Source organism: Schistocerca piceifrons, chromosome 1 (genome assembly GCF_021461385.2).
Source record: "Schistocerca piceifrons isolate TAMUIC-IGC-003096 chromosome 1, iqSchPice1.1, whole genome shotgun sequence".
In the NCBI taxonomy this organism is placed as follows: domain Eukaryota; kingdom Metazoa; phylum Arthropoda; class Insecta; order Orthoptera; family Acrididae; genus Schistocerca; species Schistocerca piceifrons.
This window is the reverse complement of record NC_060138.1, coordinates 340,293,079-340,309,558: the sequence shown is the minus strand read 5'-3', so window position 1 is coordinate 340,309,558 and position 16,480 is coordinate 340,293,079. Positions and strand designations below refer to the sequence as shown.

The window sequence follows — 16,480 nt, the reverse complement described above, 5'->3', positions numbered from 1 at the left end:
TATTTATTTTTTTTTTTTTTCACAACACAAATTTGTCAATTATCACCGTTATTCCTGTGCCACATGCCACCACTATTGTAACACTACTGGGAGTTGCTGCAAATGAAATCTTGAATCAATGTTCAGCTTTGTCATTTTAAGCACCATCTTAATGGTCTAAAGTTAAGCACTTCATAGTTGAAATAGAAAATTCAACAGCTATGTAACTTTTGATGGTTAAAGAAATAAGTACTGTGTGCAACTATAAATTAAACAACTCATAGAACTTTTGAGGGAGAAATGGGTCCCTTGTGACAATATCTGCCAAATAATAACAATAATAATGGCAGTGGACTGCAAGTGGTATGGGATGTGGAGTGGAAGAAGTGAAGAATAAGTTGACCTTGTTGTCTTTTTTACCTTTGACAAAGATTGTCTTCTTCCATATGAAAGCCAATCATTCTTCTATTGTCATCCATCTTAGTCAGATTGGCTCAGTTCACATCAGCAACTCCAAAACATCATTCATTTCAGTCCATAATTTTGTAACTTTTCATAAATAGTTTCATAATGTAAATATTTTTTATCTTTATGAATGCATTAAAATATTCTTGTGATACTGAAAGATTGGGGCTTCAGTAACTGCATAGTGTTTTCAGTAATATTATGAGTAAAATGCCTTAGTTTAGTGTAAAGAGTTTCATCTGTAAAAAGAAAGAAAGCAAAGAAAAAAGAGGATTGTAAATAATTGCTGTGAAACCAAAATCTTCATTCAAAGTTCCTCTGACATGTCCATATTTGACATATAGAGGCTCATACTGGTAACTCTTAAGAATTACAGTTCCTTGTACAGTTCTGTGTATATACTTTTATATACAGAGGAAGAATAATATCTTTACAAAGTATTCCAGTGCATAGAAGGCCATGCAAACTGCATTGACAGTCATGCATTTGCTACATTGGACATTCTGTATAGATACATTAACTGAGCAAGGAGTCTAGTTTCTAAAAGCCATGGAGTTATTGTGATTTTTGCAAGATATAGCATTCCTATAATTCATGTCCTCTGTCAATGCTGCTTCAAACATTAGCGGATGAAATGTTCAAATGTCATTTGATAAGTTTTTAAATGACGTGGTTTCCTGTAAGCAGTTCGCTGAAGAGGAAAAAAGACCTCCACCAAACATTTTACTACTTTTTAGTACCACATTACCCATTGCCAACAGTGGTGGTTTTTTCTTTTTTTATAGTATAACCCAGTAACTGCTGTGCTTGGGATTTTTGCTTGTTCCATCTTCAATCAAGCATGTACATGCCAGTGAGAATCACTGGACATTCAAGAACCTTGTATTGTTGTGCAAGACACAGTGCCATATGTATAGTGTGGGCTTGGCTTTAGAAAAAAGTGTAATATTGCGTAACTGGAGACTCCGAGAAAGGAAAAAGAATCATAACAGAGCTACATATAGAAATAAAAAGAGCTAACTTCATGGCTAAATTTCATGTGCTCATATGGATGGGTTTAGCTGCACAGAAAAAATAATATTGAAATTGCATCAAACTACTGTCAAGAAGAGCAAACAGATGGGTCATTGAATGGATACACAACACAATAGGCCTCCATCTTTGAAGTGAGCCCATTGTAAGATTTTGGAACATGTTTTATGCTTGTTTATTATGACACTAACATTTTAAAGAACATAATTCTTATATAGGAAAACAGCGATCTGTAATTATTATAAATAAACTGGAAGCGTTCTTGATCGCTTAACTTTTTTAATGGTGACCGGTTTCGACCTTTATATCACATCATCTTCGGGCCTACAATAAACAGGAATTGATATGAACATATAAAGGACGAAATCATATATTCATAAAGCAGTAAATAACGCTTATTTACCATGAATGTCTGCTGGAGGTGGTGGCGCATGGCAATCCTCTTGTTTGTGGCTGGTGGTGTACTGCAATGTGAAGAACATCAGCCGCTAATTAAATACGTGAAGCCCCACCCGCAGTCTCTGGCATTATGTCATGGATAGCCAGTCATGTAAGTTGCATTTCTGCTGCTTAAGAAAATAATGTGGTAGTTACTGTAAGTCATTATTACCATCTATAGGACTTATAAAACACGTTAAAATCTTATAGCTTATAAAATGTAGTGTAAAAAGGTAATTACTGTGACCTAAACAGTGTGGTCCTGCACTGTTATCTACCAATGCAAAGATGATGGCAAGGACGCCACTGTAGTGTCTTTCTAGGGCCAAAGATGATGTATGTTCATATCAATTCCTGTTCATTGTAGGTCTGAAGATGATGTGATATATAGATCGAAACCGGTCACCATTAAAAAAGTTAGCAATCAAAACTGCTTTCAATTTATTTATTATGACATTCCTGGAAAGCAAAAATTTCTTCCGTAGGAATCGGCATGTGTTTCAAAAATAACAACTGTTTTGTACCCAACTCGCTCTTTTTGCTCATGAGACACAGAAAGCAGTAGATACCGGAAACCAGTTTGATGCTGTGTCCCTTACTTCTGGAATGTGTTCTATATACTTCAACACTGCCACCAAATTAACAAAATATAGGCATACTGATTATCAGATGAGCTGTGTGATAAAATTGAAGAAATCTTGTGTATAGAACCCAGCATGTTGGACTCAATAGAGAGAAATCCTCAGACATAAAAGTAACTTCAGGTGTACCCCAAGGGAGTATTGTAGGATCATTACTTTTCACAATACATATAAATGATATAGTGAATGTCGGAAGTTTAAGAGGCATCTTGTGGATGATGCTGGTGTAAACAGAGAAGTTGCAACACTAGAAAATTGTAATGAAACACAGGAAGATAGGCAGGGGATTGATGCTGTTTGCAGGGGCTGGCAGTTGATACTCGTGATAAACAAATGTAATGAGTTGCACATAAATAGGCAGAGATGTGCATTATTGTATGATTACATGACTACCTAACAATTTCTGGAAGCAGTCAGGTCAGTCCCATAAAACATCTAAGAGTATGTACACAGAGTGATTTAAAGTGGAATCCACATAAAACTAATTGCTAGAGTGAGATTCATCGGAAGAATCTTAACCACTGTTAGTCCTATATTTGAATATTGCATGTAAGTCGGAGATCTATACAAGATAGGATTGATAGAGGAAATAGAGAATATCTAAAGGAGAGCAGAGCATTTTGTTACAGATTCATTTAATAAGCACGAAGGTAGAGATTCTCAGCTACCTCCAGTGGCACACACTGCAGGAGAGGCATTCTGCATTACTATTAAAATTCCGAGAGCTCACACAGAAGCCTTACCAACAATTGTTTCTCCCACGAACCATTCACAACTGGAACAGAAGACGAGAGGAAGTGGTAGTGATACATACATACTCTCCACCGAGTATAGATGTAGATGTCTCAAATGGCACTTCATAGTAAACCACTGTGTTTGGCTTCTTCCTGTGGGAATAACAGGAGGTCGATTAGTTACATGCTGAAGAGAAAGGAATCAAGTCGGTAACTTAGTTCCTTTCTCCGCTGCACTTGGCGTCATGCCAGTAGACTGTACCGTCAGTGACTTTGTACTATGCCACCTTCAAACTAGATGCCATTGCCATTGGCTTGCAGCAAGCAGGCGCAGAAAGTGTAACACAACACTAACTTGGCACCAACCTCGTGATGTGTCATGGTTATTGTTGATTGTTATTGTAAGTTATTGAATGCTATCTTTTGAAATGTCTCCCAAATGAAAGTGAAATGAAAGTGAGCACAAGAGGAGGAGAATCAAGGAGGCTAGAGTTAAAGGGTTGCCATATAATGACTACAGTGGGAAAGCAGTTCCTGGAAAATCTATTGGTACTGGTTGCAGGTAATGTATCAGTACTGACATTTACCCATTCTACAAGTTCAGTGTAATATAATTTGTGGTTACTTGACAAGTTCCAGATGCCGAATGAAATGTTTCTAACTTATCAGTGAGGATGATCGCTTCGAGGTACTTTCAAACTTTTTAAACATGGAAAAAAAGTCAGGATATTTATCTACAAGGGTTAATTGTGGCAGGCGACATCACGAAAAGGAGGCCAAGAAAAGTTGTCAGTGACATCGATAGCATCAAGAAACAACATTCCTTTGTTTACCATGCGATTGTCTGTGGTAGAAGAGTTCGTGTCTGCAAATGTGCTTACCTCAGTCTTCCTGCTGTATCACAGAAACTTTTTTTTGTATTTGCCAGTTGTTAGTTAATGGACAAATTCCTTAGGACACGTGTGAAACAAATCTACGTATAAACAAAATTTCAGAAAATGTAATAAATTTTATAGATACCCACATCACACCTTTCCCACTCAAAGGAAATTATGCTGGGAAGCAAATGAAATACCTAAATGCATGCCTCAATCTGAAAATTATGCATGAAATGTTCCTTAAGAAGTATCCAAAAATAAATGTGAAGTACGATTTCTATAGGAAACATTTTCGTGAAAATTACAATTTTACTTTCAGTTATCCTCAAATTGATGTATGTGGCAAATGTGAGGGACTTCAGGTTAAGTTAAAAAGTTCACATCTCTCTGACAGTAGTAAAAGAGCTGCATAACTTGGGTTGGATATTCACAAGCAGTGCAGCAGGACATTTTATAAATTCAGTCAAATAACTGGGGCAAGAATGTATGGGCATGGATGACATTGTTGGACTAGCTTTTGACTACATGCAAAACTTGCCTCTGCCAGACATCCCAATGCAGGAAACCTTCTATTTACACCATAGTAAAGATATGCATTGCATTGACAGACACTGACAAATTAAAAAAATCTCCCACCGATTTCCCGAAAGAGGTCACCCGTTTTGCTAGTGACTGTGTGTTTGGAGCGCTGGAGAGACAAATATGGAAATGTACTGAGTTTACAACTCCCTAAAGAGTATGTGGAAATTGTAGCAAACAGTATTCCTCAAGTTACAGTTATGGTGGAAAGTGAAGATAAAATGGACTTTGACACATGGTAACCTCATTATTTTAAAAAAAAAAAAAAAAAAGGGTACAGTCTAGGGAAACAGCACATCCCAAGGTGCCTCATCAAGAAAAACAAAAGTTTTCTGTGGCAATATTCAAAGAATTTCTTTATGAAGCAACAAAACCGGTAGTCATGACTGCTTACTCTTCCATAAACAGTTGTGTCAGTCACTCCTTGAACCTAACAAAAACTAAATTTGCTTTGTTTCAAATTGGGTTGCAAAGGCTACATGACGGAAGGAAGGTTAGAATCAATAAAAAGAAAATTTAAGATATTCAGAAACTGGTTAAGTATATTCATGGAGAAGATGCTGAGATTTTTTAGGAGGAGGTATTGAAATGGCCAACTAAAAGTGACATATTGTGAACTATTCATAACTTTGAGTTCTATGAAGTTGTTGTTTTCGTGTTCAGTTGAAGGTACTTTTCCATTAGTTACTCAATAAACTTGAGTTTTAGACCGGAAATGTGTAATTTTGAATGTGTAATACTCACAAAAGGGCTAAATTCCATTGTTGACTGGAGAAAGGAACTATGTTATAAATTTATAATTTTTTTTCTTTTTCTTTTCTTTTTTTTCCAGAAGATACTTTTTAGAATACATGAAAATTATTTTCATTCACAGTATGTATGATTAGCGTGCAACAAATGTTGAAAATTTCAATGCAATCTCTCAAATAGTTTCACAACAAGACAGTTTCTTGTCTCTCCTTAAAAGTAAGAAAAAGTGACGTAGTTGCTTTCTCCACCGAACCATTCTATTATACCACCACCTTCTCAGACCAATTCAGTTATCAACAGAGAAATGAAGGCACTCAGACTCTGAAAACAGGGTTGTGCACAGGGCTTGATTGGAATATTCTTGAATTTTATTCTGTACCTTGAAGTACATGCTTAACTAGATTCTTCAGTGATATTCTAGATGGTGGGAATAGCTATCCAGAATTAAAGGTCACTCAAACTAGAGCGATACTCAATCCTGAAAAACCAATAGATGATACAAAAATGTAGGAAAAATATGGCTTGCCACTTACCTGTAAAGATGAAATGTTAAGTTGCGGACAGGCACAATTAAGACACTTATACAAAGCTTGCGGCCATGGCCTTCATCAGAAAAAGAGTAATGTACGCCAAACGTATACACAAGCAATCCTGTAAGCATTCTAGTCTATGTACACGCTGCCAGAGAGCATTCCTCTCTCCCCACCTGTACACTACTATCACTTCCCCTACTCTGCCCCTCCTCCAGATTGCTGCTCCCATCCCATGTGATACTTGCATTTTGCTGTGAGCTGCTGGAGTTGGTGGTCATGTGAGCATTAGGTGTGATTGCTTGTGTGTATGAATGGTGTGTGTTTCTCTTTTTCTGAAGAAGGCTGTGGCTGAAAGCTTCATGTAGGTGTCTTTTAATTGTGCTTGTCTGCAACTTAACATATCATCTTTACAGTAAGTAGCTATCTTTTCCTGTGTTGTTGACATGCCTGCTTGGAGTTGCCATTGTTCAACAGATGATACCTTAAGGTATGGATTCCTGACTTTACTCAGAATCTTTTTCAAACTTCTGGAACACTTAAATACTTGATTTATTTCCAATATTCATCACAGTTGTGGTAAGTCATCTCTTTGTGGCAACTAGTTTCGCACCATCGTGTCCATTTTCAAATCATCCAAAAGTAGTCGCCACAAAGAGATGACTGTTACTGGAACTGTGACAGGTACTGGGAAAAAGTTTTCACTCGGGTTGCTGGTTCTGTCCTCCATTTTACTGGAACTTAATAAACTTAAATACATATCAGAGTGCAGGGAATAATAAGCAGAGAAGCACTAACATACTGAAGTCTACTGTACAGGTACTAGAATCGACATCTTACATAGCCATGATTGTGAAAGAAACATAATGTCATTATAGTTTTATTGACCCATGTACCATATGACACTTTATAGCTGTATGGAAATTGTGGTTCAGGTCAAAAGGAGTATAGGATGCGAGAAGAAAACTGATCGTATGTCAGTTACTGCTTTAACATTGTTCTTTTATTGTCAGGATTGAGTGTAGCACAAACAAATCATTCACAGTAAAGAATGATTTACCTGAAGCAGGTTCTGTATTGGGTCAAATACTCTTCAGTTTCTGTACCAGTGACTTTCCTGACACCACTATTGACAAAGTCTGGTATGTTGCTGACCTAACATTAACATTAAAACTAACACGCTAGGAGGAGAGAGAAACACCCCCTTCCAAGGACCACTCCACTGAATTTATATTGCAAGAAGTTGAGTTCTCAAGTCAGAAGTAAGCACATTCCACTTGAACAATAGAATAGCAAGGCAGCATCTCATTTACTGACCTACAAAATGTGTTGGGAAGTACCAGCAAGAAACCTAAGACATAAAACTATGTCATGAAGAAATTAGCTAGCACATTTGTGGCCAACCGATCCAGTTACTGTGTGTACTGCATATCTTATCTTAGTAGACTCAGTTGCTGAATATTGTGCCTCAGTTGAACAATTGCCACTCTACTAACAACGTGAGCTTCCAGCTTCACGAATGCATGAGAAATCCTGCAGAAAGAATGAATCAGTTTGTGTGTTGTGGATGAACACTATCAGTAACACTGCACATCCACACTTTAGGTAGCAGCAAGCAACAATATCAGAATTGAGGAAGTTAAATCACTCTAGCCATCCACAAAACCACTCAGCCTTTAAGATCCTAAACAACACTCCTCCAAACTGATTAGTGCCCAATATGGAACTCTTCCACAATATCACTCAGTTAAATAACAAAGTTTCAATTTGAAATGAAATGTACAGACTAGACTCAGCTAAGGAAAGGTTATGCTAAGTGCCATGTCCGAAGGTATAAAGAGAATTTGCAGTTCTCATTAGTGACTGCAGTTCAAGAACACTTAGGGTACATGGTCAAAGATTGTCCTCAGCAGAAATATACTGGAATGCTCCAAGACATCCAAAACAGTTCCTTTGGTGCTCAACAGGCTGCAGGTGCTGGTTGTAGATCTATGTTTCTATAGTCCGTAGTGTGGTTTTATTTCTTTAATTGCTTTTATTCTGCCAAACAAAAATAAAGTAGCTTCAAACTGGAGAAAATAAGACTTTATGTGAAAGCAGTATCTTGCATAGCACAGTACTTCAGCATCAATGAAAAAATATTTAGTTTACTACAAATCTTTATTATTTTCAGTACTGGTACTTTATATATCTTTAAGATTTACATTAATGATGAAATTTTACAGTGTATTTTAATAGCAAACCTGTTACAGAACTTATGGAGCTTCTCCACTGGATGCTGGAAAAGAATCCAAGAGAACGTTGTACTGTGAAACAGCTTGTAGAACATCCTTGGATCAGTAAGGAAGTTGACATGACAGGATACAATTTTCAAGACATTGTCTCTTGCTGTAAGTTCATTAAGCTTTGTGTATGGGGTCTGTTGATTAAGCTCACTTATTATTACTACTACTACTACTACTACTACTACTACTACTACTACTTAGTGATATTTGTTGCTTTGTTGTTGTCCCCTCTCATTTTATTAATTCTCCATCTATACTATAAGATGCAGGGTTGCGATATTTTTACATTGCTTGTGATAATGAAAAGCATTTTAACTTTTGTGTTTTCTTCCAACAGATCCTCAAGAAGCACATCCTCCTGTCTATTATTCAGAATACAGATGTGATTCCGCGAATGATTCATTGTCAAATAGGTTTCCAGTTACAGAATCATCATCTGCATTGTTGTCCAATCATGAAGATGATTCCAATGCTGATGATAGAACAGTTGGAAGTTCAAACTCACTTGGTAGCCTGACAACTGTTGAAAATTTTGGAAATGAAGAGGATGTTATTACTTCAGTGACAGGTGTGTTATTAATACACAATAGAAAATGAAATCTTGAGCAGAGATGTGCAAAGAGGAAATAAACACTCTCTCAAATTAATTTCAGTACAAGAGATAGCAGTCTTCTGTCAGCCCATCGTCAATACTATTTAAAGGTAGTGTAAGCATTTGACACACAAATGCACTGTGCAGTACTTCATAACAGCAAACTGCTTCCGATGCGAGGCCCACAAGAAAGACAGGCTGCAGCGCGTATGTCACAAAGGTACGCCTGAGCTCGCTCGCTCAGTTCAGTAGGCAAAATGCGTTTCTAAACCTTTTAACTTGCAACTGGGTGTGCCTGTACTAGCAAGAATTGCATCTTCTACTGGAATCTACCATTATGAAGCCTTACTGATTACTAATCATGCAACAAGATTTAAAATAAATTCTCGACATGAATGGTATAACTGCTTGTTTACAGCATTTAGTCTCTTCTGCGTAACAGTAAACATTTCATAGATGATGTGGTGCCCTGAGCAACCGATAATCACTTTGGCATGATTATAATTGTATTGTACCCCGGTACAGCCATAACAAATTATTAGTACGCCTATGGACTTCCTATCATTGTTGGACTAATAACAGTAAGATTCCATAATAGTGGATTCCAGTAGAAGATAAAATTCTCGTCGGTAAATACACACCTAGTTAAGAGTTAACAGGTGTAGAAATGCAGTTTATCTGCCCAATTGAGTGAGCTTGGCCTACCTTCATGACATGCACCGTAGCCTGTCTTTAGACTGATTCCCACTACATTGAGGCACAGGGCAACATCATAAGCAAGCATTTTCCGCATTAACACAGCAGCTCGTGGAATTGGCATTCCCACTTGGAAGCGGCAGATGCTAGCGGTAGCCAGTGACGGACAGCCTCTGAGGTATGGGGCAGGACCCACTGAAACGCCCGGCACGTTCGATTAACTGTACTGTGAACCTACATGAAGGAAAGACGAACTTGAGTGAAGACTTACCATTTTTTTTTTTAATTTTCTTTACAATGTACTCTTTCACATATTTCATTATTCATGATCTTTTATTTCACCATAAACAGATTTCGTGACTACCGTCCATGGTTGTTCACTATCTCATTCAGAAAACCAATCGCCCTAGAACAGAAACTTATTGTTACGTACATAACAACTTTTAGTATTGCAAATTGCAGTACCTAAACGCAGTTTATTATAATGATAGTGCATTATGCGTTATCTGATAGTCATTTATTTACAATTAAGAATGTGTGACAGTTGATCATCAATATTTGCTATGTTAAGATTTGTATTTTAACCACTACATGAGTGTTAGCCATTGAAATACCAATTAAATAATATGACAACACTCATCTCCATCTCTAAACTGCCATTAACGTTATCATTACCAAGATAGACATAATGCTAACACACGTACTACAATGATAAAAGTTTACATGCTCACCTACACCACTGGTGATGAATAGATTGATTACTCAGATAGTTAAGTGAGACAAAAATTTAAAATGTGATGAGAGACTAGGATATGGTAGCAGGTATAGGAAGAGAAAATAGATAATATAGGCTTGGGGAAGGGATGAAAGGGGAAGCCACCTCATTGAATTCTGCACAGAGCATAATTTTATCATCGCTGACACTTTGCTCAAGAATCATGAAATAATAATACATATTTGGAACAGTTTTCGAAAACTGATTTTAAATTATAAGCCATTTTCCGATACAGGTTCAGACCGAAGATAATTTATTGGTTACAAACTGCAGTTTACAACTAAAGTGACAGTAAACTCTAGCAGATTAAGGACGTGGAACCTGAATAAGTTAAGACACAGAGTTTCTTGATAATCGTAAGGGTACGACTGACTAAAATAGAAGAAGGAATCCACTACAATACTAATGGATATCTTTGAGAGAACAAGTGGTAAATGCAGCAGAGGATGTAAATGGGAAAGAGGTACAGTAGAAATCCTTGGATAAAACATGATAAGTTGAATTTCATTGACAGGGGAAAATATAAAAATGCAGCAAATAAAGTAGGCCATGGAGAATAGAGATGTTTAAAAATGACATTGACAGTGTGTTGAAAATCGCAACAGCGATTTTGCATTTGGAAAACGTAGGTGCCGACGTTAAATAAGATAGAAAACTTTGCTCAAAGGAGAAGCAACTGTCAAGAGCTCATTTGGCAAGCCAGAACTAAGCAAATAAGAGAAGGCTAGAAGGTGGGAGGAATATGTAGAGAGGAGAGTGGGAGGGGCTATACAAACTAACATGAGCACAATGTTAGATTCCTGTGAAATGTGTGAACACGAGAGGCAATACTGATCCTACCCCTTAGCTAAGTAGACAGACTGAAGAAAGGCAAACTTGTGTTTATAGCATTTGCATATTTGGTACTTTCTGCCAAGGTGTTTAACACAAAGTTAGGATTAGGAATGTAAAATATTTTGGTAATAGAAATGGACTTATTAAGGGCTATACATCCTGACTGTAAAGACAGTTTTACTGATGCTGGAAAGACTAATTGGCAATCTGGTGTTATTACATGTAATTATAAAGTATTGTAAATGTTGCAAATAAACAAAATGTCTTAAGGCAAAACAAAGTAATCAATAAGAAGTTTGTTTATGTTGGCATTGCCTGCAGCAAGCACAGAAGTATTCGGTTTGTGAATAACAAATGTCATTTTCTTCCTGCGATGTATTTTATTTGTTCTAGACGCTTTTCGCCTTTTACATTAATGCATTTCCAATAGAATCTTTGTGATATTTGTGGATTGTGAAACAGTTCAGGTCTTATTCTTTTAAGTAAATAGGTGATTACTTACAGTTAATTGAATTTTTGGCTGGCATGTGTGTTTCCCCTCATTTGGTCGCAGGCTATAGATCGCTCTGAAAAAATCACTTAAGAGGCCTAAGCACATTTCCACGTTACAAACTTTTTTCTTCACAATATTCCTGTTCTTTGCACTAATTGGTGTGGAACATAATTATTCTTCTGTCACCAGCTTCGAATATTTTACCAAAAACTGATTTAGAGTTGTAACTACTGTGTTTTCATTTTATGTCTCTTCTTATTTGATTTGTTTATGTACATGTTACTAACATGATGAAGTATGTGCTGAAGACTAAAGTCTGCTCATTTTGTTCCCTTTATATCTGTTTATGTATGTGTGTAGTGAGTTGAATGTGAATATAATATCTGCCAGAGTGTAGTTGAAAGTTTTCATGTTCGGCTCATTCGAGTTTTGGTTTAAATATTTTGTGAAGGGGTTCACGTAAGATTGAGGACAAAGGGGTTGGGGTGCTACTATTCTGATAATAATCATGTGTTGAAATGTTATTCTACTATTTTTTCTGTTAATTGAAACAGCGAGTTTACTCTTACATAAACTACTCCACAAAACAATTAAACCAAAACTGAAATCAGCTGAACACCAAACCTTTCAACCACTCTCTGACAACAGTGGCATTCACCTTCAACTTCCTATAACTCTCACTAACTAGCCACACACACACACACACACACACACACACACACACACACGTATGAGGATAACAGAAAAAATAACCATTTTCGGTAAAATGTCTACAGCTAGTGACAAGAAAAAGAGCAAACATGAAAATGTGTTTGTGTTCCATAAGCTAAGTTTCATTTAAACCTACAGCATGTGACCAGGAGAGAGGAAACGCAGATATCCACCAAAAATTCAATTAACTGTAAGTAATTGCATATTCATGTAAAAAAAATAAATAAATAAAAAGTGAACTGTTTCATAATCTGCAAGTATTACGTATCAAAACAAAATTGAATCATTCCAGATTCCACCGAAGATGCCTTAAAGTAAAAGGCAAAACGCGTCTTGACCAAATAAAGTACACAGCAGCAAGAAAAAAGCGTTTGTTACATACTTACTAAAGGATATAATCAATAGCTGCAGGTACTTAGCGAATTACATGTTATGACATACCAGCAAATTAGTTGCGGTTTAACTTCTGTAGGTCTGTATAGAATATTGTAAATATTAACGTGTTCCATCCCATTGTAATTCTCATTTCACATGCTATTAAATGCAGTTTAAGAAAATGAATCTATCCATTCTGAAAAACTGTAGTTACTTTCACATCTCGTTAGATAGATTGATTTTGGATGTTTATCATGCGACGAAATACATGATTCTTTTTCAAGTCACCATTCGCTAAAACCCATGATTTGCTTTCTTGAACCGTTTACGAAATTTGGAGCTGATAACAACATTGTTTACGACAAACAGGGCGAAATACCCATCGCACCGCGAATGACCCGCGCGCAGCCGTTGCACAACCCGTCCGTCGACATACCATTCAATATCTTGAGAACGGTGATAGCTATCAATCTGCTCTCAACTTTAAAAACAATTTCGATATGTTGACTAAATTTCGTGCTTCATAGTGTATTACCTAAAATGAACTATACGCAAAGTCTACACAATGCGTTTTTACCTCTGCGCAGTCATTAAAATTTCGTGTAATGGTTTACATAAATGCGATACAGCAAGTAACCACGGCGAATAATGAAAAGAAATTCAGTCCTTTGTCGAGAGAAGATATCAGGCTGTAAGATGCAGAAGAATCAAATTTTTTTCACTGTATAGTTTCCTTGCAATCGGGTGATAAGTACTTCGTAGCTGCCGCTGGATCTGCGCCAGCGCTTCGGCGAAAGTTCGGATGGCCGGGGGTTCTATACCTGACGTCACGCTCAGCTCATTCAGTGATTGACGGAGCGGACCTGGAGCATGGCACGCGGCGGCGGATCGACATTGGCAAACCGCAACGCAGAGCTGGCTATGCCGCACTGCTGATGGCGTTTCCATGGCAAAAAATGCCCTGCCACACGATTTTGACATGCATTAAGCCTAGTGGGGACCGGCCTTTCTTGAGGGCCTCGTTCCGATAGGTATAATGCCACATTGGTTAACATTAGGTTCGTTTGAGCTGTTGCCAGCGGCTTATATGCATGTGCAGTTGAGTTGCATATGAGCAGAACCTTCTCCCGCTTCTGGCTGCTTGAAGTGCGTCTGTTATCAACAAGCAGCCAGGTGGAACCCAGAAACATTTTCCTGGCGCACCCAAGCTGCCAGATTCGCACATGCGCAGAGCAATCTGATTTGTATTGGGGTGAGGGGGTAGTCTCTATGTGAACCGTGTTTACATTTAGCATTTAGTGATTTTGCTGTATCCTCTTGGTTTACAGCTCTGAAGAACACAACGGATTTCTGTGTCTAGGAGCTGTAAAGTGGATTAAAATATTCAGACAATTATGGAAGGTTAAAATATGTTGTTAGTTTCAGTTTTCTGATTTTATTTTATTTTCATGCTTTTGGCAGTCGGGTATTAATTGCTTTGCCGAACAATGAAGTTATTTTTGTCGATTTGCTGAAAAAAAAGAATTGACTTTCATTAATCTTTTCCACAGAGGCAGTCAGTTGAATTGAAACACTATTGGCTAGTGTCAACGGTTTGCAGAATTTATAGTGCAGGTTGTTATCTTTTGGTAGGTATGGCATTATGCCATAATAAAGAACTAAACATAATGCAGTACTGGTACTAAAAGAAAATTTGCATTCCGAAAACCACACTGGGAAGTTTAATATCAGCTTGGGGCCTACTTCTTTGTGAATTTGGACTTAAGAATACGGTCTTTAAGTTGAATTATGCATTTTAGTATGGTTTACAAAATTCCGATGCTCTTGGAGTATCCTCTGATGTCCTGTTTCCTTTATTATGTAATGTAAGATCTCTTAATGCCATATATGTTCAAACATACAGGCTACCTACGTCGTCATAGCTGCACAGGCACATTTAATGCTGTTTTCTGACACACTCTGGCAACTGCTTGAAACGAATTCTAACGGGTCACAGGAAAATATTGCAATTGGTCGTTTGAAAAGCATTACTTTCACAGTACATCTTATTTTACGCAATATGAGTTACGTTGTGTGTGCAAATGTGCTTTTTAATTTTTTTAAATGACAGTGTGTTTGATTTTCCATTTAAAGCTTAACACTTTGAGGGCCAACCATTTAAAAGAATTTCTAGCCCAGAAGACCAGGCAATTGCGTCATTACTTAAAATTTTAATGGCACATTTGTGCAATGTATCGAAGTGTAACACATACAAAAAAGACAATGTTATATACGTCAAAGCTTGGCTTTTCTTGCAGCTACACTATATATAGAGATTTAAACCATTAACTTTTCCTATTTGTGAGTTCGTGCTACTTAAGTGATGTTGCTACAAGCTGACTACATCACGTGCCCTATGCTCTGAATCACCACATTCATAAGTGACATATCTTTGAAAAGATAAATTTTGGAAACCGTTTCCCGCTGTTGTGTTTGCATGTTAAGGTCTGAAGCGAATTTGCTAGGCCAGTTAACTACAGCGCCTGAAAAACAGCAGATATAGTTTGATTTAATCAGCACAATCGTTATTTCTCTTCAGTTAGATGAGGTGTAAACGGTTTCAGTCTAATATTGCTACTTATCCTCCACTGTTCAAAAAGCCACTCCATCAATATTAGCTGAAATGTTTAAAAACAAGATAAAACCTGACAGCCCAAGCACGCTTCAATACCAGCTGTGTTCACATGGGAAACTGGCAACCAGAAGCGGATTTCCAGAATCGATTTTGAAGTGTCTACATGACTACCCAGAAGCAGTATTGGGAGATCGATTTACGAAATTCTGTTCTGGGAACCCCATGTAAACGCGATGAATATCTGCTATCATCGACTGACGAGATCATGTGATACGAGCTATGATTGGCTTACAAAAGTGCATCGTGATCTCTATTTCAATGCTTCAGAAACTAAAGTTCTGTGATATTGTGAAATGGGAGACAGAACAACCAGTCAGTGTACAAGAATATGTAACAATTAAACTAAATGAAAATGTTGAGAGTGATAATTCACAACTTGCAGACGTTTTTAATGACCACATTATAAATATTTTATCAAAATTATGTATTGGGGGGGGGGGGGGTAATGGAATTTTAAACAGAATTCTGAAAAGTTGTTCTAACTTAGCAAGTGATGCATCACTGGCACAGAGAATTTGTCCAGATTAAATTATGCTGTTGTTTGTTTGAATTATTCAGCACAATTTTTTGGCATTTTGTTAAATATGATTCGTATTAGTTGTGTGTAAAGCCATTATTTTTTTAAAAAATGAGTTTTTCTAAGAGTGTAAAATGATCTGTATAGCCATATATCTTCAAAGGACCACAAAAATTACAGCTGGTGATGTTTTATTATTTTAATATTTTGAGTTAATTTTTAAACAGCTTTCTGAGTTGAGCAGTTTGAACTGTGATGAGCTAAGTAAGTTGTTTCTACTTAAATGTGAGACTACTCTTGAGTACATTACTTTTTCAAATATTTTGGAAAATGATGATGTAAGGAAATTAGGTGATAATATTAAAGTCTTTCTTGTCAGCTTACAATAATTGCTCCTCTCTCTCTCTCTCTCTCTCTTTTTTTTTTTTTTTTTTTGGGGGGGGGGGGGTCGCAAAACTTCTATGGTCACTAGCGCCCGGTCCGTGACTTAGGAAACAGTAAA

At 37.0% G+C, this 16,480-nt stretch overlaps 1 protein-coding gene across 3 annotated transcripts in view; it reads left to right on the top strand.

Moving 5' to 3' along the window:
* Nucleotides 1–16,480, top strand: part of LOC124783583 (PAS domain-containing serine/threonine-protein kinase) — a 222,850-nt gene that overhangs the window by 196,188 nt on the left and 10,182 nt on the right. For all 3 annotated transcript variants that reach the window (XM_047254035.1, XM_047254034.1, XM_047254033.1), the window contains exons 19-20: nt 8,279–8,416; nt 8,649–8,879. In XM_047254035.1, the coding sequence (XP_047109991.1) occupies nt 8,279–8,416; nt 8,649–8,879 (369 nt within the window). The remainder of the gene's footprint in view (nt 1–8,278; nt 8,417–8,648; nt 8,880–16,480) is intronic.